The sequence below is a fragment of the Dermacentor andersoni genome, chromosome 1, assembly GCF_023375885.2.
Source record: "Dermacentor andersoni chromosome 1, qqDerAnde1_hic_scaffold, whole genome shotgun sequence".
Lineage (NCBI taxonomy): Eukaryota > Metazoa > Arthropoda > Arachnida > Ixodida > Ixodidae > Dermacentor > Dermacentor andersoni.
In genome coordinates, this window is record NC_092814.1 from 347,802,446 (window position 1) to 347,826,769 (window position 24,324).

General features: G+C 42.1%; 1 protein-coding gene across 1 annotated transcript in view; it reads left to right on the plus strand.

The window, feature by feature from the left end:
* The window catches only part of LOC126516562 (uncharacterized), a 186,053-nt gene that overhangs the window by 82,872 nt on the left and 78,857 nt on the right, over window positions 1–24,324 (plus strand). The window contains exons 9-13 of the mRNA XM_050166687.2: window positions 992–1,062; window positions 10,800–10,899; window positions 12,568–12,693; window positions 14,405–14,632; window positions 18,275–18,413. Coding sequence (XP_050022644.1) covers window positions 992–1,062; window positions 10,800–10,899; window positions 12,568–12,693; window positions 14,405–14,632; window positions 18,275–18,413 — 664 coding nt within the window. The remainder of the gene's footprint in view (window positions 1–991; window positions 1,063–10,799; window positions 10,900–12,567; window positions 12,694–14,404; window positions 14,633–18,274; window positions 18,414–24,324) is intronic.

Below are 24,324 nucleotides of genomic sequence, written 5' to 3' on the forward strand. Positions count from 1 at the left end.
TCCCCAGCTCGAAAAAAGGGACACCCTTTCACGCAGTAACACTGTGAGGAAGTCATCTGACAATACCACCACATCAGTAATGCTGCCTCTCATGAAAAAAGCAAGAAAAATCGTGGGAATCAAGGGGCTCTATACTAGTAACAACTGTGTGGAGCCAACAGAAAATAAAGTCATGGGAAGCATAGTGAAAAGAACTGTTGCTACCTGAAAATGGAGAATAGAATATGAATGAAGGTTAAATTTATAATCTTCCTACTTCTAAAACAAGAAAAAGTAAATAAAATAGAATACAAAGACAACTTTTCGCTGGTTGGTGCTAAACCCCACAACCTGATCGCAACTTCTGTGATGCTTTGCCAACCAAGCTATGGCAACCAGCTATTCCTCCATCCTCTCTCTTGGGCGTTTATGTAGGAAACATAGCCCTGGGAGTGTTTAGCCAGCACCAGTCACTGTCGTGGGGACAATTGGCCAACCTTTCGGCTGCAGGCATCACATAATTTGTGATCTTGGAAGCATGCAACTGGCCATTACACTGTTCTGCACTGTGTGAATACATTAAGGCTGCCACAGTTTACACCTTCACTAAACAATGGTCAAAAAGAATCATGCGAACTGAGGGACTCACACAGGTAAACAAGTTGTCTAACGCTTTCATTTTTCTGCTCTTCTATTTAGAGTATGAAGCTTATGAGAAGTTTAAGACCCATACATACATAATTCTATGGTATCAGTTATAAACAACTGTCAATTTTTCCTATACTTTCTTTGGTATCAATAACTGTTGGCTTTGTATGGCTGTTACTACTGGGAACAAGGTACATTGGTTCAGTTTGTAGTGCAGTCAAAAGCATGAAGGGCACCACGTGCAGCAAACATAAGTGGCTACAGAAAGCAGAGCTATTTGACTCTCAGTGCATGGTGCTTCTATCTTACACGTGGGTAGTTTGTGCGTGTTCACGTCCTTCTTGCACCCACTTTTTCCTAACAGGTCTCTGGTGAAATGCCTCTGCCGCTTCAGCCAGTGTCCTGTGTTTTATGAGAACCTCCTTGTTGCCTATGGTGAGCATTTGAGACCTGTCTAATAGGTTTCTTATAGTGAATGTTATTGTCTGTAACCATGGCAAAACATTTGTGGCTGCTGATATAAACTTTCTTTTAATTATTCGCTTCCTAAGATGAATTACAACTGCTGAAGATCTGTGCTCTGTCAACTGCTGAACACTCTCATGTCTTGAATGGTGGCTTTGTTTATCGATGGCTTTGATAGATGAATGTGTATTGCTTTTTGCTCTCTTTGTTGTTTTGCCTCTAAGATAAGCATTTTAATTTGCTGGACATCTGTCGTGCATCTACCAGTGATTTTAAAATAATAATAATTACTTCAGAAATCTTGATTAGCACTCTTACCATATAATTTCACATATTGCTCAGCTATTTGAGCTGACACTCATGACACGAGCGGTGCTGTACATCTTGGAGGCGATTGCCATTTTTAACTGAAATGCAACAAGTGCCAGTCTCCAAAATGGAGCCTGTGCTATGCATTGTTTGTTGCTTGTAATGCACGCTGCAGCTTTAAGAAAGCAGACATAGGTACTAGGGCAATCACACAGAGCATGATAAGCAAGTATTTATTTCTTCTATGTGGTTTCTTAGTTATATACATAAAAAAAGTACAAACATGACCCTCTTCTACTTGTCTGCTAGATAATTGTAAAGAGAGGGCCAAGTTTGGGAAGTGAAGGTGGCTGAGAGATAAGACTAGATATGTACTGTAATATGTTCCATAGGTGGAATTTTTACAATAATTTTTTTGTTAATTGGGTACCTTACAAAATCTTATCCTATGAAGTGTTTCTGTGCTGAAAGATAATGCAGTTAAACATATGCAGCTTAATTGGGAAAACGCTAGTTGCAACAACATTTTTTAAACTTTCCACAATATCACTGCTTTGCGCAACAATTAGCAGGCACACCAATAATTTTCAAACCTTGAATTGTATCCAGGTATGCTAGCTGTAATCTCTCTGCCTGCTTTTCGACGAGTCTGTCCTGGAAACAAAAAAGCAAGCTGTCTGATTTGAATTTCCAAAGTGCCTGTTTCTGAGCAGAAATAAGTTATTTTGGTAATGCTGTACTTTTTGCTTGTTCTGCTAGAATATGCGACCTGCTTGGAAATTGCCAATAATCAGTTACTTTCTTCAGTAATTAGTACTATGCTGAGACGCATATCTGTCAGGGTAACTAGTACTCTGCTCAGTTACTTGCTTGCTTGATGCTCAGTAGTTTGACTACCTTTTTGCATATCTGCCACATCAAACTTTTGGGGGAATCTCTACTCTGGTCTGTCATATATGTATATATACATATAAAAAAAAAATCAATTCAGTCAGGCTCACTTATAAAGATTCCACCTAAAGTGAACTTTCAGTTAATACAAACAGTTTATCTATACCCAAAAAGTTTTGCACGCAGCCTATGGAAGAGCTGCCCACACATAACGACCTGATTGCCTGCTCAGTTCAGTTAAAGTGAACATAATGAACTGCGATGTGGTTGCGTCTTGGGGAAGGCTGTGCTGTGCATTATTTGTTGCTTGTAATTGTGGCACCGCGCATGCCACACGATGCAGCCAATCAACTGCAGTGTCTGGTGTTTGGTAGATTTGCTGTTACCATAGTTGCGTCATGGATGTAATGTTCGTGGGAATCACTTTACAGAGAGTGATATACAGAGAAAGTAGTACTATGGCAAGCTTGGAGGCCAAGTACGGCAAAAAGACGTGTACAGCTTGACGGCACGTCCTGTCACCTTCAACGTTTGCCTAGAGTCTGCGGACAGACATTCTTTTATCATTGCTTGAAACTAAGTGCAAGCGCTGGTACCAATGATGTTGCAGATCCTGAACGTATGTGCACAGATTGGACTATAGACATTTTATTTATCATCCCATAAGGGCTTGTTAAACAAGTTAATGAGAGCACAAGATATATTTTCTTGTCCCATGATGTATGATGTCTGCAAAAGGTTGTGGGAGGCATCAAATACATCTGCTTTTTCCAGCTAAAGCGTCACTGTAAGATATTGTTGCAGAAAATTAAACGCACTCTGTCTAATAGGTATGACATTTTGCTATAGAAAAAAATGTGGCCATTTGTTGTTTTGCAATTGTATTAAGAAAGCACTTTCCTTTGACTCAAGAGCGGTGAGCACTGGAACGGCCTTGAATCATCGAATGCTACCTGCAGCCCATCCCTGCCACCAAAAACTCCGCACAATAGATGGCACATAATCGCCATGTCCTGCGCTGTTACGTTATTGAGACAAAGGGGAGAGTGCTGCTTTGTCTCATGAAAAATTGTTGCACTGTGAGCTGAGTATTGGCCTCGAAGGCCACCACTGAAGAGACTGGCACTGCTATTACTATGACATAGGAAGTTGCATCACCTGACTTGCATTCGTGCCCTTGCTGCAGCCAATGCAGCTCGCTGGCTTGGCAATTGAAGCCTTGGTTGTAGGGTTGGGGATTATAGGTTTCATTCCCAAGGCAGAAATTTAGTTGCCACTCTTACAGAATGGCTCGCTGCTCGGTGCTGTATTGCTGGACATATTCGACCGAGCTCACTGCAAGTTTTTATGCGCACCCCAAAACAAAGCGGCAGCGACATGCTTGGCTAATAAAGTCACTGAAAACAAAATAATACGCTGATCGTAAGAGTTGAGCGAGCTATGTTCTCATGCACTAGTTTTCATGGGTACCCCAAAACAAAGCGGCAGCGACATTCTTGGCTAATAAAGATTGTCACTAAAAAAATAATATGGTGATCGTAAGAGTTGAGCAAGCTATCTTCACGGTGCTTATAGCGGGCTCGCTTGATATGACATTGTTTAAAATACCCTGCACAGAGGTGCATGCTACTTGCATGCTTGCACATGGCCGAAACATGGATTGAGGAGACGAATATATAAGTGGTCGAAGCTTAATGTATTATATTAGACTGGTGATAAATTATCCCGTGATAATTCTTGTGACAGTGGCAAGCTGCACTCCCCATGACAAATGCTGTGAACAGCATTGTCTTTGTGGCAAAAGTGCGTATAACTGCTTTGATGACAGATTATGCAAACTGAATAACTGATATGAAAGCATCAGGTAATTTGCTTGCTAAATGCCTTTGCTGCGCTATGCACAAGACTGCGATGTACGCTAAGTTGTTTTTCAGCCAAGATGCCATAGATACAATGCTTAAAGAGCTCCTTACGAGGCCACATAACAAATTTTGGTTACACGCTGGTGCGAGGAGATAATTTATTAGAAAGGCAGAGAGATCAGCCTGAGCTAGCATGCTCTGGCCTGCTACTCTGCATAAGGGAAAAATAAAGGGACAAAAAAGTGTTTTGAAAGATGATGATGAGGACAGGAAGAATAGATGAATGTTTACGTTACCAGTAGTTTCCGTAAAGCCTTGCGTCTAGTCTGGTGATCTTCAAGTATTCCAGAGCAACTCTTGTAGTTATTGTTGCTACTATATGGTTATACATTGCGGACATAATATGCTGGAAGTTGTTATGTGCCCTCTACTGGAAGAATTTTTCAAATTGGTTCATTATTAGCAGAAATACAAATATTTTAAGTGTCACAAACCCATGGTTTCAGGAAGCGAGCTTCACTGCCAAAATCGGCACTTTCCTCACTTGCCTCCTCCAGCTTCTGCAAGTGAAATTCCTTTCCTGTGTTCTCGCATACAGGAGCCGGAGGATTGCGTCACGCACACGTCATGGTCCCCATTTTCTAAATTTTGTTTCTCACGTTCTTGCTGCGTGGCGCACTTCCGGTGACGGTTTTGCGCACGAGCCCACGAGCGGTTCCGTTTGTTTCATTTTGCTCTGTGCATGGTCTTGCAAGCTGCGCACGAGAACACCTGCAGTGTTGTCTGGCTGCTTCAGCGAAATAAATCCCACATTGTGCACATGTTTGGAGAGGCTGGCCCGGCTTAGGGATCCCTACCACAATACACTGCACCGTTGCACCGCTGGAATCGCTGTCAGACTAGTAGTATGATAAGTCAGTGCCACATGAACACTGAGGTAGACGTGAGCAGATGAAAGAACATGACCGTGCACTGGAATATGGTAGAGAAGGACATAGTTTTGTTCTCTGTGTGCATGACTGCACGACATGGGAACAAGCAGACGAAACGGAAGTACATCTCTCTTCCTACGCTAAGAAGTAAAACAAAGACATGCAGACATGTGGTTTATATGTTTTATTATTTCTCTAAAATTTAATTCGACTATTGAAGCAACAGATCAAACAAGTAACTGATGCTGCCTTGAATAATTCTCGAATTGATGTGTCACTGTGAGTGATGTCGCAGCACTGCCATTTATGTAGGCGCATTTGTGCGACTGACGTTGACTCCCCGGCTGGGAGTGCTGCACCCCCGAGATGAAGGGCGCACAGCATTTGGTTTGGAATTTCAGCTGTTTTCGGGGTGTGTAGCGTGTGATACGTTGCAGGCACGATCGTTAGTGTGCATTGTATGCACTCGCTTGTCAGCTCAAAATGGCCAGACCTGGTGAGGAGTTCTTTAAAAAATGCAAATATGCTTGGAATTAATTGTGACTAAACCACTGGAGGTGCTGAACAATTTGCAGCCGATATCACATGATGTCACCTTCTGCTTCACGGAAAGATTCTAGCAGATGGTGCCATGGGATGACCTCGAGGCTAGTAGATGGCTGTATGTTGCAGCAGTGACTTAAGTGCTGTTTTTTAAAGTGAAGCTTTTTTGGTCTCTTTCCCCCCCGCCTGCCGCTTCGGTGTCTGTTTCTAACCATTATTAGCTTGCTGCGAGCACACTCCAATCGGACCACACATCCTATATCTTTTCTGTAACCTAAACTTTGATAAATATTTAATCAGCTCCAGTCCTCCATGGTGCTTGAATAAAGGTTGTGTGCTACATGTGTTCTTAGTTTACTTACATGATTTATAAGACATCCGCATAGTACCAAGCAATTCAGACGCGTGGAAATCGTCAGCATGGGGTCTTTCAGCAGTAGCATTTTACAAATAACTAGAAAAAAGTACTCTGAGCTGCTAACCAATCAGAAAGTTCAATTCATGTCATTAACAGTGTTTCTAATTTAGTGTTTTTTTTCTGCTAGCTTTAGTGTTTCCTTTTTCTTGCTGTCGGCGTTTTATTTAGCAGTTTTCATCTAATGATGGCTTCTTTTTCAATGGTATTTTTTTTTACAATTCATGCTTCATGTGTCAGAAACATGTAGCTTATCCACGCCCTTTTGGAAGGCAGAGGAAATTAGCATATTCATCCTCAACAGTGTGCTTCGAATTTCTTCCATGTCCCCATGCCTCTTCTGAACTGTATAGCTCTAGCAGCTTTGGCATTTCTTAGTAGTTTCGCTCTTTGCCATTTTCACTGATGCGCTTTAGAGGACTCGTGAAATGGCTCCGGTGAAATACATCCCAAAAATTCATGAAAGAATGGTTACTAGCAGCCTGCACTTCAAGACTGGTTGATGGAAGTTGCAGGTGACACCAGACAGGTCAAGTGCTGCTATTGCAAAGCACAAATTGCTGAAACCATATCCGCTCATTCACAGTTGCTCAAAAAAAAAAAAAATGCTTAACCCTTTCGCTTCTGCCCGTTTGGCACTCCGCTGCGCGTGGTGTTCCACAGTGAATTCCAGCTTCGCTCAGCGTGTTCTGCACTGTAAGCAAATATTTCTAAGATCTGTTACATCACATTTACAAAACGGCTAGTTTGTTTTGTTTACAAAAGGCGTCCACATCAGATGCACTAAAGAAAGTATCAAGTGAATATAAAACATTTTAAAGCGTGTAGAGAAAGTGAAGTGCAGCTTTGTGTGTGTGTGTGTTTTTTTTTTTGCACTCGGAAGGCGTTTTGGACTTTTTGACTTGACCCTTGAAAACTAAACACAGCCCCAGAGGTTTCTGCTGCACAGTATTTGTTGGTATGGGCTGAAAAAAAAAAGAAAGAAGTAAGAACCCACTCGGAAGCCTGTACGCTTTCTTTTTTTAGCCTGGTACCCTGGCTGCAATGGCTACAACAGACTGCAGTCTGGCGAGTGGGAAGTTTTCCATAGTTTTCCTATCAACTCCTGATGAAAGTGTGAGGAAGTATGTCTACCTTTTAGCGAAATGCAAAACAACTAGAAAATAGCCTGTAGTGTGCTACCATGTACAAATATCTTGTCAAAATATCCGCTCGAAATGTGGCAGATATGCTGCACTTTGGCCTCTTCTGACCTGGCCGGCTCAGTGCCTGCCATAGAAGTGAATGGGTAATATTGGTAATTTATATATTTTATTCCACTATGGACGAAAAGAAGCACACTTTTTCTGTCCACTGTAATTTCTTTTCAGCTCTTATATGTAGATGCAATAAAAAAATATATTGAATGTGATTCTGATTGTTGTCTGCATTTAGCAGGTTTTTTAGTGGATTTCGGGTGCTTGTATCAAATGTTTTAGAGTTTCTGGGGTCTGAACTCGCATGCTTTTTTAAATTCTAGTTGGCAGTTCTGGTTATCAGACATAAATAAAGAGCCTGTCAGACCCTTTCTCTCAGTTGTCAATGACACAGAAGATGCAGACCATGGTGGAAGAACAGATAAGATGTCTGAATGGTGCCGTCTGTTTGCAGAGCAAGCTGACTGCAACTCTGTTCAGGCTTCATCCCTTTGCTTGCAGGAACACTGCAGTGCTGGGGGGGGGAATCATCATTTTCCCGTCGTCTGCTATGCCAGCCTGTCACGCGAAAAGTATAATTCCTTGTATCTGCACCAAAATACGTAATTTGCAAAGACATTTAATCATTATAATAGTGTAAATGTAGATGATTGGTAACTTTATAGCGATCAGGAACAATTATCCTCCCCCCCCCCCCCCCCGAGAATAAAATAAAATTGATCAGAAATAATACTTGTAGGGATACTAGGGCTCCATAGAAAATGCATGAGGAAGCTTATAGTGGGGGTGGGCCATCTTAAATTTGGGGGTGGGCCAACTTGAAATTTGGGGGTGGGCTGACCTAAATTTGGGGCCGGGCCGATTTGAAATTTGGGGGTGGGCCAAATTGAAATTTGGGGGGGGGGGGGCAAATTGAAATTTGCGAGTATGCTTACGCATTCTTAGAAAACTCCAGTGGAGTTTATGCATACTTTTAAACATTGTTTCGGTCACGAACGATCGTTATCACATTATTCTAGCTACTGCGTGTGTCATTCAGACGTTAATATATATCCCGTTGGGAAGTGTCTGTACATTCGTTCATTTGTGTTTCTTGAGTTTTCGCCCCAGCGTGCCGTTTAGCATTCAATAGACTAGGTGGACACTACTTGGGGTAAATAAAAGGTTGGAATAAAGTAACTTGCAAGATACTGTAGATTGAAATAGCGAATGTTAAAAGTAACTTGCGCGGTGAGTAGCAATGTGCATGCTTGCCATGCATGGTAACCACGAACATCGCTGTATTTAGCAAGCTGTGGTTTCTCACCTTATGTGCATAGCTTGAAAAACTTTGCACTTTGCAGTAGCCAGATAGTTTTGCATTTGTACCAAAGTTGAGCACTAGTAAATATGCTGTCTCTACAGTGGACTTTCACGAGTTGCAAAGCACATTGTCTGGATAGTGCTACTACTCTTAGATATTTAGGAGGATATACCTAAGCTTGCTTCCCAGAGGCTTGCCAGATGCTGAGAATTGTACACAAGCATATATGGAACAATTTCCTAGCGATTCCATTGAGGAGGAGTCCCATGTTTGAGGAGTCTTGCGCGTCGCACCAGCTGCTGTGGTTGACTCTTGATGATCTGCGCCATCTGCCAAGAGAAACAAACCACTATCGAAAAAATCCTCGGCGCTGCACCCTCATTCAGACACCTTATTCGTTCTACTGTAATCCAGATAGCTGCCGAACAAGAAGAAAAGAAATGGCCCAATACCATGGACACATCGTAATCTGTAAATAAAGAGGCCTGCATTTCACATTCCATATGTTGTGTTTCAATGTACCATTCTCAAAAACTAAGCTTCATATACATGGCTTCATATACATGGACAGACATCAGTGATCTGTTCTGCCTAATTTTTTTTTTGTATGGTGTGGAAGACTGTGGAGCAGCTGCAACTTATTCTTCTTGTAGAGAAGGAATTGTGGGAGGAGCACAAGCAAAGCCCAGGGTAGACTCACTTACTTTGTGTACCACATTCTCCTGTGAGCCTGGAGCCTATGATGTATTTGTTCAGTACCTGTAAGATCAGCCCTTGAACTGTGATAAGCGCTGTTCTGCAAGGGATGTCCACATGCCAGCTGGACAGTGCAACAGCTTGCTTTTTTTTTGCACTCCCTGCATAGCTGAGTAATTGAGTTTGGTTTCTTAAAGCAGCATGGGGGCTGTGAGAGAAGCCATAGTGGGCAGTTCCGAAATAATTCTTGACCATGAGTACTTTGGCATTCCACCCTCATTGGAATGTGGACACTGTAGCAAGAACTCAAACCCCAATCTGACGCTCGACTGCAAGATTCTTCGAACAACTCTGTAAAATGTTACTGACATGGTCGTAAATGCAGAAGTGTGCAGGTATGCTTTGTTGTACTTACTGTTACCGCATATGGTGTCAGCTTGTTTCCCCATGCTTAACTCTGGCTGTAAAATTTTCAGCTCGGTGCCTCTATTGGCATAGGTTTTCTTCTAGATAGTTAGCTTTCCATAATAATTCATTGTTTATTTATTGTGTGCTGTTAGCAAGATTGCTGTCCAAGCAGAAGCAGAGGAAATTTTTCTGTGTTATGAGAAATTGTTTGTGTGAGAGAACTATATAATTGTTCTAGTGCTGAAAAAGAGCACTTGTGCTGTACTTAAGAAATGAAATGTGACAGGAAAACTTTAAAGTAGGACACCCCATATGTGTAATTACTTGAAAGTGCCATGTCACACCACTATGAAACTGGTCATCAGGGTAATACACATGCTGATATAAGTGTACAAGACAGAATTACGCAATGCCACCCGAAGTGAAGACTGTGCAAGCAAAAGTGTGTACAAGGGAAAATCAGAGTTTTTGCCCCCTATTTTTTTTAGCCAAATTATGGCTGTAAATGCTAAGTCAGTCAACATATACATTCCCAGCAGTGAACCTTTCTTGGACCATCTTGGCCTTAACTGCCGATACCTCCACGGCATGGCACTGTTGTCAGTTGTTGAAAATGGCGGTTGTGCTTCGCATGTCCATGGTGTACGAGCAATGAAGTATGATTCGTTTTCTATAGAGCAAGGGACAAACGCCCATTGAAATCCACAGGGAGATGCAGCCCACATATGGGGAAAGGTGTCTCGCTTTGAGAAGTGCGAGGTGGTGGTGTTGTGAGTTCGCAAAAGATCGTGAAGACTTGCATGACAATAAGCCTTCGGAAAAGCCGCTTGTGTCACATTCTACCAGGGCCATCTCAAATGTAGTGCTATGATGGGACTATGCCGAAAATTAGTGTAAGGCACGTAGAATAGTACATAGTGTTTTAATTGCCTGTGTGTACATTATTTTGGCTAATAAAAAATAGGGGAAAATACTTTGTGATTTGCCGTCGTACATTAGTTAGCCTTAAATTGATGCTTTTCATTCCTTGAGTGTACATAGTACATTCAGCAAATGTTGAGAAAGAGCCTTCTAAATGCTACAGTCTTGAATTCATCTGTTGCTCTTTCATTGCTTGGTCATTTCTGTGCACTAATGACTCGTTTTATGCAGCTCTTCAACCTCTGTTAATGTCTGCAAGCCAGCTGGTGACATCCAAACGAATGGACGCTGCAGCAAATGCTCTCAGCCTGCTTCAGGAACTACTTTCCAGGTGATGGTGCCTTTTTACTGTGGGCGTACAGTAACGAACAACAGTCTGAGGACCACAGATCCCACTTAAAAGCGATATTTCATCACAGCCTAGGCATGCAGGCTGAAATAAAATGCTGGAATCTACCTACACCTGTTTGACCAATGCACTCTATTGAGACAAATATAATTTGCATGGCTGTGCTAGAAATAATTTAATTTTTGCTGATGCTGTGCTCTCTAGACTTTTGCACATGACTGTACAAGCCTCTGTTAGCTTGGTGCTTACTTTAATGTGTTCTTTCACAAAGGAAAAAGAAATTTTTTTCTTTACAAGCGGAGACTGGCAGCAATACAATCCTGTTACAACAGCGGGAAAATAGGCAGGGAATAGCATAAGGTGACTGGTAGTGTACAGTACAATACCTTTAGTCAAGGGGCTTCGTTTGAGTCTTGAGGGAAATCTATATTTTTGGGTTCACTTTTTTTTTTTTGGTTCTTGTGGCATGTAAGGTAAGCAGTTCTGATTACAGGGTGTCTGGCTATACGTACAGTTCGAAGCAGACAAGACAGGCAGGAGTACACACACACAGTGCTGACTCTCAACAAATTTATTCGAAAAAGTGTGTGCAGCACATATATGCTCATAATCACACCACATTATCATAATCATGGCATTGCATCATGTAAAAATACATCAGACTGGGCTGGCAACTGTAACCGGGAAATTTCAGAGAAATTATAAGCACCTTGAAAAGCCAACAAATCTTTTAATGAGTGATATCAGGAATTGCAACCAAGTAAACTAACTTAGTTACAAATTGCTCTAGGTTGGTTGCCCTGCAAATTTTCTTAAGTTTTTAGCAGCACACTACTGCTAATCCAGCTTTCCTGCTCAGTAATATAATTCCTCCCTCAACCGCCTTATGAAAGAAATGGATTTGTAGTTATGTGCAGTACTGGCTACTGATGCGATGCGGACTCATGTGCATGTGCATTCAGCAATAGCAGACATGTCATGCAGTGAAGTGTTTTGTGTGCTGTGGCAAAGCAAATTGATGGCAACGGAATGGATCTGGCATGTAAGGTCCATGGATTCAATCACAGTGAAAAGAAGGCTTTCATGCACCGTGATGGGGGTTTTCCAGATGGGTTAATGCTGTGGGCTAGTCATATACAGCTGATGACAACTCAAATCAAATGACAACTATTCTGACTTTTAAGCTCATGATAGTCTACTAGAACATGCAAAGAAAGAACTGGCATGAGAGAAGCCCTTCGCACTGTGTATGAGCCTCCTGACACAGGGGTTCATGAAGGTTATGTTCCTCTCATGGCTGTGAAGGTGCCTATACTGAGTCCGTCCTACGAAATTCACCATTGTTGGACCATTAATTATACAGTGTAGTGTCATTTATACATGTTCAGCCCTTTATAGATGCTGCTGGCTTTTTCACTCAATGTGCCATTTGATGCTTTCACATCTATGTTACTGCTGATCTTTCTTTGACAATGTAATCAATCCCACTGCATGAATATCTTCAGTGTTTTGATCTTTGTCGTGTTTCTTTGTAATCTAATTCATTTCATACTGTACTCACTACACTTGGTTGCATAGGCTTATTTCTTAATGAAGAACAAAAACAATACTATATCAATCTCAATGAGTGCAACGGTTTTCCTCCAACAGGCAGCAAACCTTTAGGGCAAGTCATGACCTTGTGAAGTTGTTTGTGCAACATCTGTCTGATCAAATGGCTACGGGTCACCAGGCGGTAGTGTTGGCTGCGCTCGAGGTGTTTGGAGAACTGTGCAGGTAAGCGCACCAATAAGCACACCAATTTGCATGTTGCACTCGAGTACTTCAACTGTGCTGTTCATCTGTAGTGCATAAGTTCTGAGGGCACTGTCTAGCATGTATGCATATGTTGGACTGCTCTTTAGTAAGCTATATCTGGAGAGGCTTTGCCAAAAACACTCAATGCTGGCTTACAAGCAAGCACACTGTGTACTGTCTTTGCTGTAAACAAATGCAGAGCATGATGACATATACCAATCTCTGGGCCAGGTATAATATTTATTGTCAGGTAAGTTATCAGATATTGAAGAGGCAGTATTTTATTCATTTTGGCCTAAGTTATGCAAATCAGTGAAAGCCAGATTTTACATTATAACAGACTTTTTCGCTGTGACAATCAAAAAATTATTGGTGCTTTTGCCATGCCAGTTTCATTCACTGAGTAAATTACATTCTGTGCACTTTGGTTGTTGGTTGTATCTGAAAACAAGGCTGTCTTGGAAGAAACTGTTGACTGTTTAGAGGAAGGAAGATTCTTATCATGAGATTCTGCTATTGTTGGGCACTCTTGTTTTGCCTACTAATGGTCACAGCATTAACACCTGCAGCTTTGCACTGCCTGTTATATACAACAGATTTTTAGGCATTGTCCCAATGTTTTTCTGCTTCTATTTTCCTATGTAAATCATTTGCAGTGTTGAGAAATTTGCTGTTAAAGTGTTAATATTTACGCAATCCATGTGCTGAAACAAATGTAGCCAATATTGAAATGCATGTAACAGCGTGAGCAGCCACCAACAAAATCTTCAAAAGTATAAACAAGCTTTAAAACAGGCTTCTGCTGCACAATAAACACTGGAGTGAAATTGCTGTTACTTGCATGGCGACACTATTCAAGTGCATTACTATACGTAATCTCCTGAACAACCTCAAATTGAACCTTCAGAAATTCATGATTGTGTTTTACATCCCAAGGAAACTTTGTGTGGCATAGTAAAGCTAGGTTTACTTTCTATGCACATATAATTTAGTCACTTGTGCTACGCATATTCTAAATTTGGTGATACTACTGTAGAACCCTATGTATTTAGTATACCACAGTCTCATAATTTTTATGTGTATGGCTTGCGATAAACTTTGCTAAGCTTACTGCACAATTGAAACATGTGAAGACAACTAATCCATTTCAACCTCGCATAGACAATCCTTTCATCATATACAATGATTGGCTTAAGTGGCAGTAGCATTTAAGGCTAATTCAGTTATAAAAAATGCAGTTATTTCTGCACTTCTTACTGCTTACAAGCAAGTGAAGGAGTTCTAGAGCTTTGAATGGCATAACTCGTGTTGTAAACTAGAGTGACTTTATACTGCAGTGTCACACTTAATTGCAGAAGTTCCCGAAACAATACATCTGAAAAAGGATGCCCATGGTTCTGTATCTCAAGCCGTAAAAGATTTTCATGCATTGCTGGGACTGATAGCCTGTTTGAACAACTCTGATTGTTATAGGAGTGGCCCATCCAATCCGTGTTTTTTAGCTGAGGAAAGTATACAGTTCAAGTACTCGTTGTTGAGGTGGAAATTAAAATGCAGATTGATATTTGATGTGTTTGCATTGCTTCAAAACAGTACCTGCATCTTCAAAGTGTTTTTTGGCCTTTAAGATTTAGTAGAATTTGCACAAGGATTCCACTGAATCACATGATGTTTCTCCATCCTATTGCAGTGGATTTATTCTTCCCACTCCTGTGCCCTTGGCTCTGCTGAGACAGCATGTTAAGGTCTGCATGGACTCTTTGTCTAACGCATTGGCCTCATCATGTGGAAGCTGTTCCGGTGAAGCAGTCACTGCTGCTGCTGGCCCTTCAGTGCCACTTTCTAGGAGCCAGGAGCAGGATTTAATGGAAGGCAGGCTCCTCTGTGCTGGCCTGCACCTTTTGCTTCGATGGGCAGAGTACGCGTCTTGACACTATCACTGGCATTACCTTATCAAACAGCTAATCTTATTCATCCCTTATCTCTATGGATTTGCCTCCCAGTTGTAGCAAGTCTTTAAGGTATAGATTGTTTTACTGTTTGAGCTAATGGCATTGTGTGGATTTGAGCATGTTGGTGATACATCATTGTGGAACTAGAGTGACTTGACACTGCAGTGTCACATTTATTTCCAGAAGGCTCAGTCTCTCGTGCCATGGAAGGTGTTGTGCAGTGCTGTAACCAAAACGGTTCCGGCAGAACTGATCTCACAATAAATGTCAGCGTTAATGCGGTTAGCATCGAAGCAATGCAGCGACACACCGTATTGCCGATGCTGATATGCATCATGTATGAGGCATGTACGCTGCCAGGGTCATCATTTGTGCTTCCTTCTAGACACACTGTGCCATCTGGCGGCATCACTGCAAAGTTTTGCTGATGGTGCATGTGTGAATATAAATTCAGACATGATAGTCTGAATGTCCTCCTCAGTCCCTTGGTACGCAATTGGGTGCCTTGCTCCTAATCATCTGGAAAATTAACCTTGAATACGATTATGTAACATATTCATGCCGGATGAAGTCAGATGCATGTGGAACTATGTAGAAGTTATTAAGGGCATTATTGTTGTCGACGTTTATGAAAGTTCTGACCGATTTGAGCTAGACCACTGTGTCATCACAGATGACAAAAGGCATCCAACTGCGGCCTTTTGAAGGCTGCAAGTTGAAATGTACATCCAGGACTTTAAAAGCAATTAAGTGCCTGAGCGGTCCTTGGTTCTCACGAAGATATAATACAATTCAGGCTTGATTCCAGCCAACTCTTTGGATATATTAAAGGATTTTTTTTTTATGTACACTATGGAAAAGACAAAGAGAACTAGACAGATAGAGTGTGGTATTTTTGAGTAGAGTTGTCAGTTTCTTCTGCTCTATAGATTAGTGATCTGCCTGCTGAACTGGAGTTATTTGTCACTGAAGCTGCTGGAAAGGAGTCAGAGAGAATGGTTGGCACATTACCCAAATCTCTTCATTACCTTATGCATGAAAATACAGGCCAAATAAGTTAGCATGAACATGATGTAGTTGATGTATATAATAGTTGCCCTTTGACGATGTCATTGTTTTACATTGGGTCCACGACTGTCATTGCAAGACCTGTCTCTGCTCAGTGGGAAGCTTTACACTTGAAACATTTACTGGTGTGCAAAAATGAGAAAATGTAGATACATTGATACTCACCCTATTTATCTTAAACAGTTTGTGGAACATTTACTGGGGGAACACATTATGAGAGCCACTACATCCATATTATATTTTTATGATGCATGATGACCTGTGTTATGGATATGGAAGTTGTCCTTTCAGATGAGGCCATACTTGTAGTGTAGTTAAGCACAGTTGGCTTTGCCAGTGGGAAACTCAAAGGACTGAAATTTAAATTCGTTCAACAGAAGCTTCATTTACATAAATTCACAGTATTGTTGGCATATGACAGTTTGAATGCGGTCAAATACTAATAACATGATCAAGGTTCTGCAGGGTAAAGCAAAATGAACAGCTATGACATTTTTTCAACTTAAAAGTATGTGTGGTGAGAGCTGTGGCAGTATCACTATTCTGTCTGCCATGCCAGATGGTACGTGCACCATCTCTAGGAGATGGCATAAATTGTAAATTTGTGAAGGACCTAAAGAAAATGTGTAATTGACCTAGATCTAGATAGGTAAATAAATAATATCTGGGTAGATTACTCACAGGGGACCCAGATATTGAGAAGGAAATTTACAGAATAAAAATGGGTTAGAGCTCATATGGCAGGCATTACCAAATCATGACTGGCAACTTACTGCAATCCTTGAAAAACAAAAAATGTGTACTATCATGCTCGGTACAAGCTACAATGCAGGTTCGCTTTGCTACGCGTGTTTGCATTGTATGTAGCTGATACTGAGTGTGATAGTACAATCGTTGCGTTCTACCAGTGTTAACATATGGGGCAGAAACTTGGAGGTTAACAGGCTTGAGAAAAAGTTGAAGACCATGCAATGAGTGATGGAACAAAAAATTTTAGGCATAACATTTAGAGACAAGAAGACAGCGGTGTGGATTAAGAGAGCAAACGAGGGTAGCCGATATTCTAGTTGACTTTAAGAGGAAAAAATCTAGCCTAATACGTAGGGCAGATAACCAGTGGTCTATTAGTCACCGGATGAGTGTCAAGGCAGGGGAGGCACAGTCGAGGACGGCAGAGAATTGGGTGAATCAGGAAATACGCAGGCACAACTTGAAATAAGTTGAAACGGGGGTTATTGGACATCATTGGGGGAGGCCTTTGTCCTGCAGTGGACATAAACAAAGGCTGCTGATGATGATAAAAGGAATTGTTTGTTTGGAAGGGTGCCAAAATATTAATAACCATCTTGCAAAAAAAAAAGAAAAAAAGAAATATGGCCCATCACACACTTAAGCAGCATAGATAATTGATGCACATGCTTAGGTGTTGCACTTTAGAGTTCAGCTCTTAATAGCTCCTTCCTGTGGTGAGCGTCGGTGACGTTGGTGTAATTGAGTGAACGAGCGCCGTGAAGAATGAAAGCGAATGCAGAGCACAACGGTAGATGAAAGAAAGGCCATAGCGAAGAGAGGAAGAGGAAAGCGCAGGAGGAGGGTGTAGCAGAACCATGCAGTGTAAAGTGGAGAAGGAGTGGAGGGGAGACTGCCTGCACATGCGCACAGTTGCCGGCAGCCACGGCACCTGCAGCCACGTGGGCGATCTCATCTGCGCTTCTGGGGGGGGGGGGGGGGGGGCAGGGTACCTTGAGGTGGGGAGGGCTACACTCGTCTGCGGCGTCAGCTGCTGAGATCAGTCCACAGTACCAGCGTGTGTCATAGGGATCATTGCTGCCCCAAGGGGTGATGGCGAGCAGCTACAAGTAAGGCCAGATGTGACACTCCCTTGGTTGTTGTTACCGCTGCCACTGGTGGCATGACTTCCCACGGCAGAGGGCCGCTCTCATGGTTCGTGGAACGAAAGCGTAAGAAGAAAAGCGTAGGGCTGTGCAAGACAAGCTGTGCCGAAATTATGGCTATGATATGGCACCAGAGTAGCGCACGCCATCTGTGTGGAAACAAGGTGCTGCATGAGTGGAGGTCTGTCTGCGGTAGCTGCTGTGAATCACACCCATGCGTCACCCTCACGCTGCCTTTTGTAATCTCGTAATTAGCAAGGCAGACGCGCCACACTTAGCTCTGTTTGGAACGTGTTGCACGAGACAGATTGTCTGCGCCAGCCAATATACCGCGAAATGAAAACATGTATAGAGCTTGCACTGAAATTTCGCATTAGGGAGTATCGTGATCTCTGGTGAAATTTTTGGCCTTATGGTCATCCAATTTTTAGCCCTGCCAATCTGTGGTGTCTGAATAAACACTTTTCATATTTGGTTTATGCTTCTTAGCACAAATAAATTCAGTGTCTAGAACTGTCTTTGTTTATTTTGTGCATAATTTTGTGTAGCTTGTGCCTTGCTGGGTTTAGTTCTTTTCTTCCTGAGGCATGTTTTAAATCTGTTTTGCTAAGCAGATTTGAATGCAGCAAGAGTGTGAATACGCAGGGTGCACAGGTACATGTGCCAAGATCCTGCAGCTAACGAAGATTCCTATGGATTGGAGTTGACGCCTGAGGACCGACTGAACTGGCTGGTGTCTTTTGTTGTAGGGCAACTCGTTGCTGTTTTCCTGCCTCACTGTCAGGTCAGTTTTCATGCGAGTTAGCTCTAATATTTGACTCTGAGAGGCTTGTTAATGTGATGATGTTATCATGCACCACAATAACATTGGCCTCATTGCTGAAATGAAAACAAGGCAGTCATTGACAAAACGAAGAAATATATTGTCACAAAGAGGAAGATTGATGCACAAATGTATTTAGAACTGTTTATATGGGGGAAAGATTGTGGTAATTGCGCAGACTGGTACAAAGGTCACAGCTCCAGGAGACAGCCTACCACTTCCTCTTCGTCTTCCTCTTGCATGCACGGTCCTGTCCAAATGCACCGTAACAATATTACACCGATGCAGACAAGAAAATATGGGCTCAACAAAGTGGCCATCTTGAAGGTAACAGAATAAAATAATCGAAAACGAGACGACATTAAACCATGCAAGCATGATTTTTACTCGGACAAGTAACATAGAAAGTGGGACCATGTAGAAAATAACTGGAAAAGGTTGAAAGCGCAAGGTAAATAATGTAGTGTGGGCCTACTTGTAGTCACCAAAAACCCTTGGACATTTTTAAGGCAGCAAAATTGATGTAATATGGTTTGCTATTCAGGCTAAAGTGCAGCATATCGTTTTAAGAAATTAAGTAAAATAAAATGACAGGTTAGATTGATACCAACGTGCCTTCAAATGCTCGGACGATGTCATCAAGTCATAAGACGTGCTCAGTTTCCGATAGTAAGGAGTTGAAAGCATAATGATCTTGGGTCAGTTAGGGCTTGCCAGAAATCATGTTTTAGCACCTAAACAGTCCATTTACTTTCATTAGTTTTTTTCTGCTGGCTTGAGTTATAAACTGGTATTTGGAGGGCAAAACCTTTAACCTTTTATGGATGGATGTTGCCTCCAGGCAACATACCAGAAAAATGTTTTTTTTTTTCTTGCTGAGTTTTGGTATTGAGTATAAAGTTTTTGGCCAAATGTCTTGGGCCGACACCGAATGGCAGGCAGCAAGCATCATTTGTTGGTTTAGAGCAGAAACACAGGACGAGGAAGAATAAGTTCAGCATGTTGCTCGCTTTCTTTTGAGAGCGCAGTCAGAGGGGACAGACTGATGCAAGATGGGGGCGAAATGCAAAAACACCTGTGTACTTCCATTTAGATGCACCCGCCGTGGTTGTTCAGTGGCTATGGTGTTAGACTGCTGAGCACGAGGTCGCGGGATCGAATCCCGGCCACGGCGGCCGCATTTCGATGGGGGCGAAATGCGAAAACACCCGTGTACTTAGATTTAGGTGCACGTTAAAGAACCCCAGGTGGTCGAAATTTCCGGAGTCCTCCACTACGGCATGCCTCATAATCAGAAAGTGGTTTTGGCACGTAAAACCCCATAAGTTAATTTAGTTACTTCCATTTAGATGCATGTTAAAGAACCCCAGGTGATCAAAATTATTTCGGAGTCCCCCGCTACGGCATGCCTCATAATCAGATTGTGGTTTTGGCACATAAAGCCCCACAATTTAATTATTTTTTTTTACTGATGCAAGATGTCTAGCTGCAGTAGTGTTGTGCATGGGATGTAAAGCAAATGAAATGCACATGTATGGTTCACATATGACAAGTGTTGTCTGCACAAATTCCAAACAATACCATAGGTGGCTTGTGGGGTGAAGCCCAGTCCCAGTTTTCTGCCCGTAGTTTCTCCCCTATTGCTGAAAAATTTTCTGCAAAATATTTCTTCTTTTCATTGAATATGCTTAGTCTCTGTGTGTTTTGCTCATTTAGGATAGGAAAAAAAATTTTCTTCAGGTATTGATATGTGCCGTCATTAAAGGTTTAAAGCACATTTAAAGTGCCATTCCATGCATGTACTGCAGCACTGTAATGTAAGTACCCACAAGAAACGCAACAGTTTGCAAATCATTGGCACCACAGAGAAAGGCAGATGGTTGAAGCCGCTTACTTATGCTCACTTTCCCTTTCAGTTCCACATGAAAGAAGCCAGATGACACGCTGATGCAGTGAAATGTCTGAAAGTACTTGTCTGTGCTAATAGTAGCTTCGACAAAAAAAAAAAAAAAAAATGGGTAGGCTGTATCAGGGACACAGCTGCAGCTGGTACGTAAGAGGTCTTGTGCATGCTGCAGAGGGTGTATGGGCACTAGGGTACAGAAATGACTTAACCAGATATCCACTTTACATTTATTCACGCATTGGAAAGCGTACATGCTTAACTTATGTTATATAGCTAGTGGGTGTCTTACAATCTAATTTCGCAGTCATTATCGTTCACTATTTGTTGTGGGCCCACTTGTTTTGCAGAGGGTGTTTGGGCACTAGGGTACAGAAATGAGCCCCCTAATGATGGCAACCGAGACTGCCCTGCGCTGCTCCAGCCCACCGCCCTCATAGATCATTGGGAATCCTGTGCTTGCCTCAATCTCCTGTGTTTGTGTTCCGTATGGGGACGGACATGTTCCGTCATGATCAGAGGTGTTGGGTATCCCTCTGTCTTGTTGCAGGAGTCTCTTCACGCCATTTCTGGACCTTTCATGTCGGACACAGGGACGTCATAGCCAAGGAAGCTTAAATGCCTGCAACAAGTTGCACACTTGTAGGCCTTATAACTCCTTATGAGCACCAGTCTGAGTTTGAATAATTATGCCTATTATGCCATAGTGAGCTCTCTCAAATGTGACTATTCCTGCTTGAATGGGCAAACATACTGCCCAGTGGAGCTTCTCGGAACACCGCACGCAGGGGTAAATTGAGCTTTGTGTCACAAAGCTCAACAATTGAGCTTTGTGACAAGCCCCCTGAATAGGGCTTGTCATGCGTGGCATAACAGCGCCATCTCTGTACACGACACATGTATGTTCAGGACAACATTCATTTGGGCTAGATGGTGCATACTTGAATTAGGATACTTCATCTATCTTTATTCACCAAAAAATCAGCAAATATAAGGAAAAACACAGACATGCGCACAATGACCATCATGTGTCATCTGCCAAACCGTTCTAGATAGGACATTTCGCTTTTGAAGAGGGTCACGGAAGCATCACTAACACAGTTTTTTCCTCTTTTCTTTATATGGAATGCTTCCAAAACCTCACGTGCCTTTGTTTCCCTGCTTCTGCCAAGAATCTTTATCTCTCCGAACTGTGGTTCACACTTCTTGCAGTACTTGCATTGTTTTTGTGGCGAATGTTCTGCCGCTTGGTCACACGCAGTGAAAGTTGCGCAATGTTGCGAAAGATGCGCACCTCCTTCTTTCAGCGACCTCACATGTTCAGCTGCCTCTATGGTGCTTGTCCTGTGTCGTTCTCCCCACTTGTGATTGTCTTAGTTGGCGCTGTTCCTTCCTAATTCAAGACACATGTAAGATTGAGTAATGTCTTCTTTCCTCTACAAAACAATATCAAAGTAACGCACATTACATTTATTCACTTATTAGAAAGTTTACCTGTTTAACTTATTATTCATTTAGTGGGGGTCCTATGGGTTGATCTTGCAATTGTGCTCGCTCTGTGTTCCTAGTGGGCCTGCTACGGTTAAAGACGGTTGGCACGATTTGACTTCTATCACTCTGCCCAATTCTCTTCACGCCATTTTTGGACCCTGTGTGTCGAACATGGGGCTGCCATTGCTGAGCACGCAGGAAATTTCAGCAAAAAATTGCACATTTGTCGGCCCTATAACTCTTGATGAGCACTGTTTTGGGTTTGATGGATTATACCTATTATTCCCCAGTGAGCTCTTTCAAATGTGACCACTTATGCTCGAATTGACAGACATGCTGCCGAGCTGTACCTCTCTGAATGACGAGCGAGAGGCTAAATTTAGCTCTGATTGCATCATGCATGGCGCAACAACATTGCCATCTGTGCACGCGATCAAATAATGGCTTTTTTCAAAGTAACACGTGTGGGCTGTACAGTTGTGAAAATATAAGTGATTATACTATGACATATTTTTGTAATGATGATGATGATGATGATGATGATGATTTATTGGTATCCCCTTTGAAATAGGATGGTGAGAAATAGTCACTTAGCCTGCTTTAGTTACTGAGGTATGCTATACATGCTTTTAATTCTAGTATTTTTGCATAAATCTCCTTAATCTTCCTTTTCTTCCTAAAAACTCTATCTACCTTGTACCGCTGCCTATGCCTGTAACGGATCTGGTCGTATGAATCTCTTCCCTGCTTTTTTCCACCAATACTCTAAACGTCTCTTGCTCATCTCGACAGTTGACTGGTTGATGCCTTCGTCCATGTTAAATCCAAGCGCTTCTGGAAGGTGTATATTACCTACAGGTCTCAACGGGTGAATCCTTTCACATTCCATTAGGGTGTGCTGAATGGTCTCCGGATGTTTGCTGCAGCATACACATGCCTCATCTTGTTGCAAATATTTGCTCCGGGTATGTTTTTGTTCTTAGGCAACCGGCTCGAGCCTCAAATGGCAAGGCACTTCCCTTCTTGTCATTGTACAGGTTTTCGTTTCTAATTTCTTTCTTCTCATTCTTGTAAACCTCTATGGTCTGTTTTGTTACCATGCTTTGCATGCAATTCACTGTCTGTTTCTCTCACTTTCTCTCTGATGACTCCTGGTTGTCCATTTACAGTTTTGATTACCCTGTACTTGGTTGCCAAATTTCTTGACCTCTTCCTCCATTCTGTGTCCGTGGTTTTCAGGTACAGATACTTGTGCACTATAGCTGCCGATTTATTTTGATTGATGTTCCTGAGTCTTCCTTCAAAACTGATTTTGCTCTGCGCTTCTGACTTCAAACAAGGCCTAACCCATGTCACCCTGCACTGCATGCCTCATTTGTGGTTTTGCTGTGGGCTCCCAAATGCGGTTTTAGCAAGCGATGCCCTCTGAACGATTTTAAAAACATTTCACATCAATATTAACGAAGAAAAAATGATGGAATAGCATTTTATTCCACCTGCAGAGGGAAAAGATGTTGGTAACCTTCTTTTTTGTCTTGCATTGCTGCGTAATAATACTGTATAGAAAATTTATGAAGGTTTTGTGTGTTGAATTCATGTGCCATTTAGCTGGAGCCAGGCTCTGAATCTCATTTTGCATGTTTGCAACGTGGGATCTATCATGTAATTAGGAGCAGGAGCTAAGGGTGCCCAAAATGGCTGTTGAAACAGTCTCTCTCTCAAGAGAAGCATTCGGTTTTTTTTCTCGTTTTTTTTCTTTTTCATTCTGTTCATTCTGTTAGTGCAACAATAAACGGTGCAGTTCCGGCAGTAAACACTTATGTTTGGTTAGTTGACCTTAGACTGGCACACTGCTTCCTTGGGACACTTCTTATAAGTAAAATAGGCTGTTGTCCAGTCAAGAATCTACCTACTGGAACACATCAGCTCTTACATGAGCATGTTGTAGGAGTGGCCATTCATGTTAGTCACAATACAAGCAGCATTCTTGTGCTTGCAATAAAAGACTAAGCTATTGCCCTAGCAGAAATGCATGACTGTCAAATAACTTATAATGATCCCGGTTTTAACAATATATCGGATGTAACAATCAGCAGCTGATGTACTGTCAAATTCTGCATGTGTTCAATGATAAAATAAACCACTTACTACAATGCTCCCCTGCTTCATTATGGGTATAACAATTAAATATGGCTACTGGGTGCATGCGCTGAAAAGGAAAAGTCTGCAGAATCTCTGAAAAGAAAAAAAGAGAAAAGAAAAAGAAAAAGGGGCAGGGGAAATGCCAGTCACTTCGGCACACCCGCCTCTATGCTGCACATCCTGCACGGCACGCCTTCATCACATCGCATTGCTGGCATGACGAGCCCCCCTTCTGTATAATTTCCACCCTCTCGTCAACATCGGAACGTGGACGGGAGATGGCGGCGCAATGCTTTCAAAGCACTGCAGGAGGAACTCCTAAGCTGTTACTGGGCG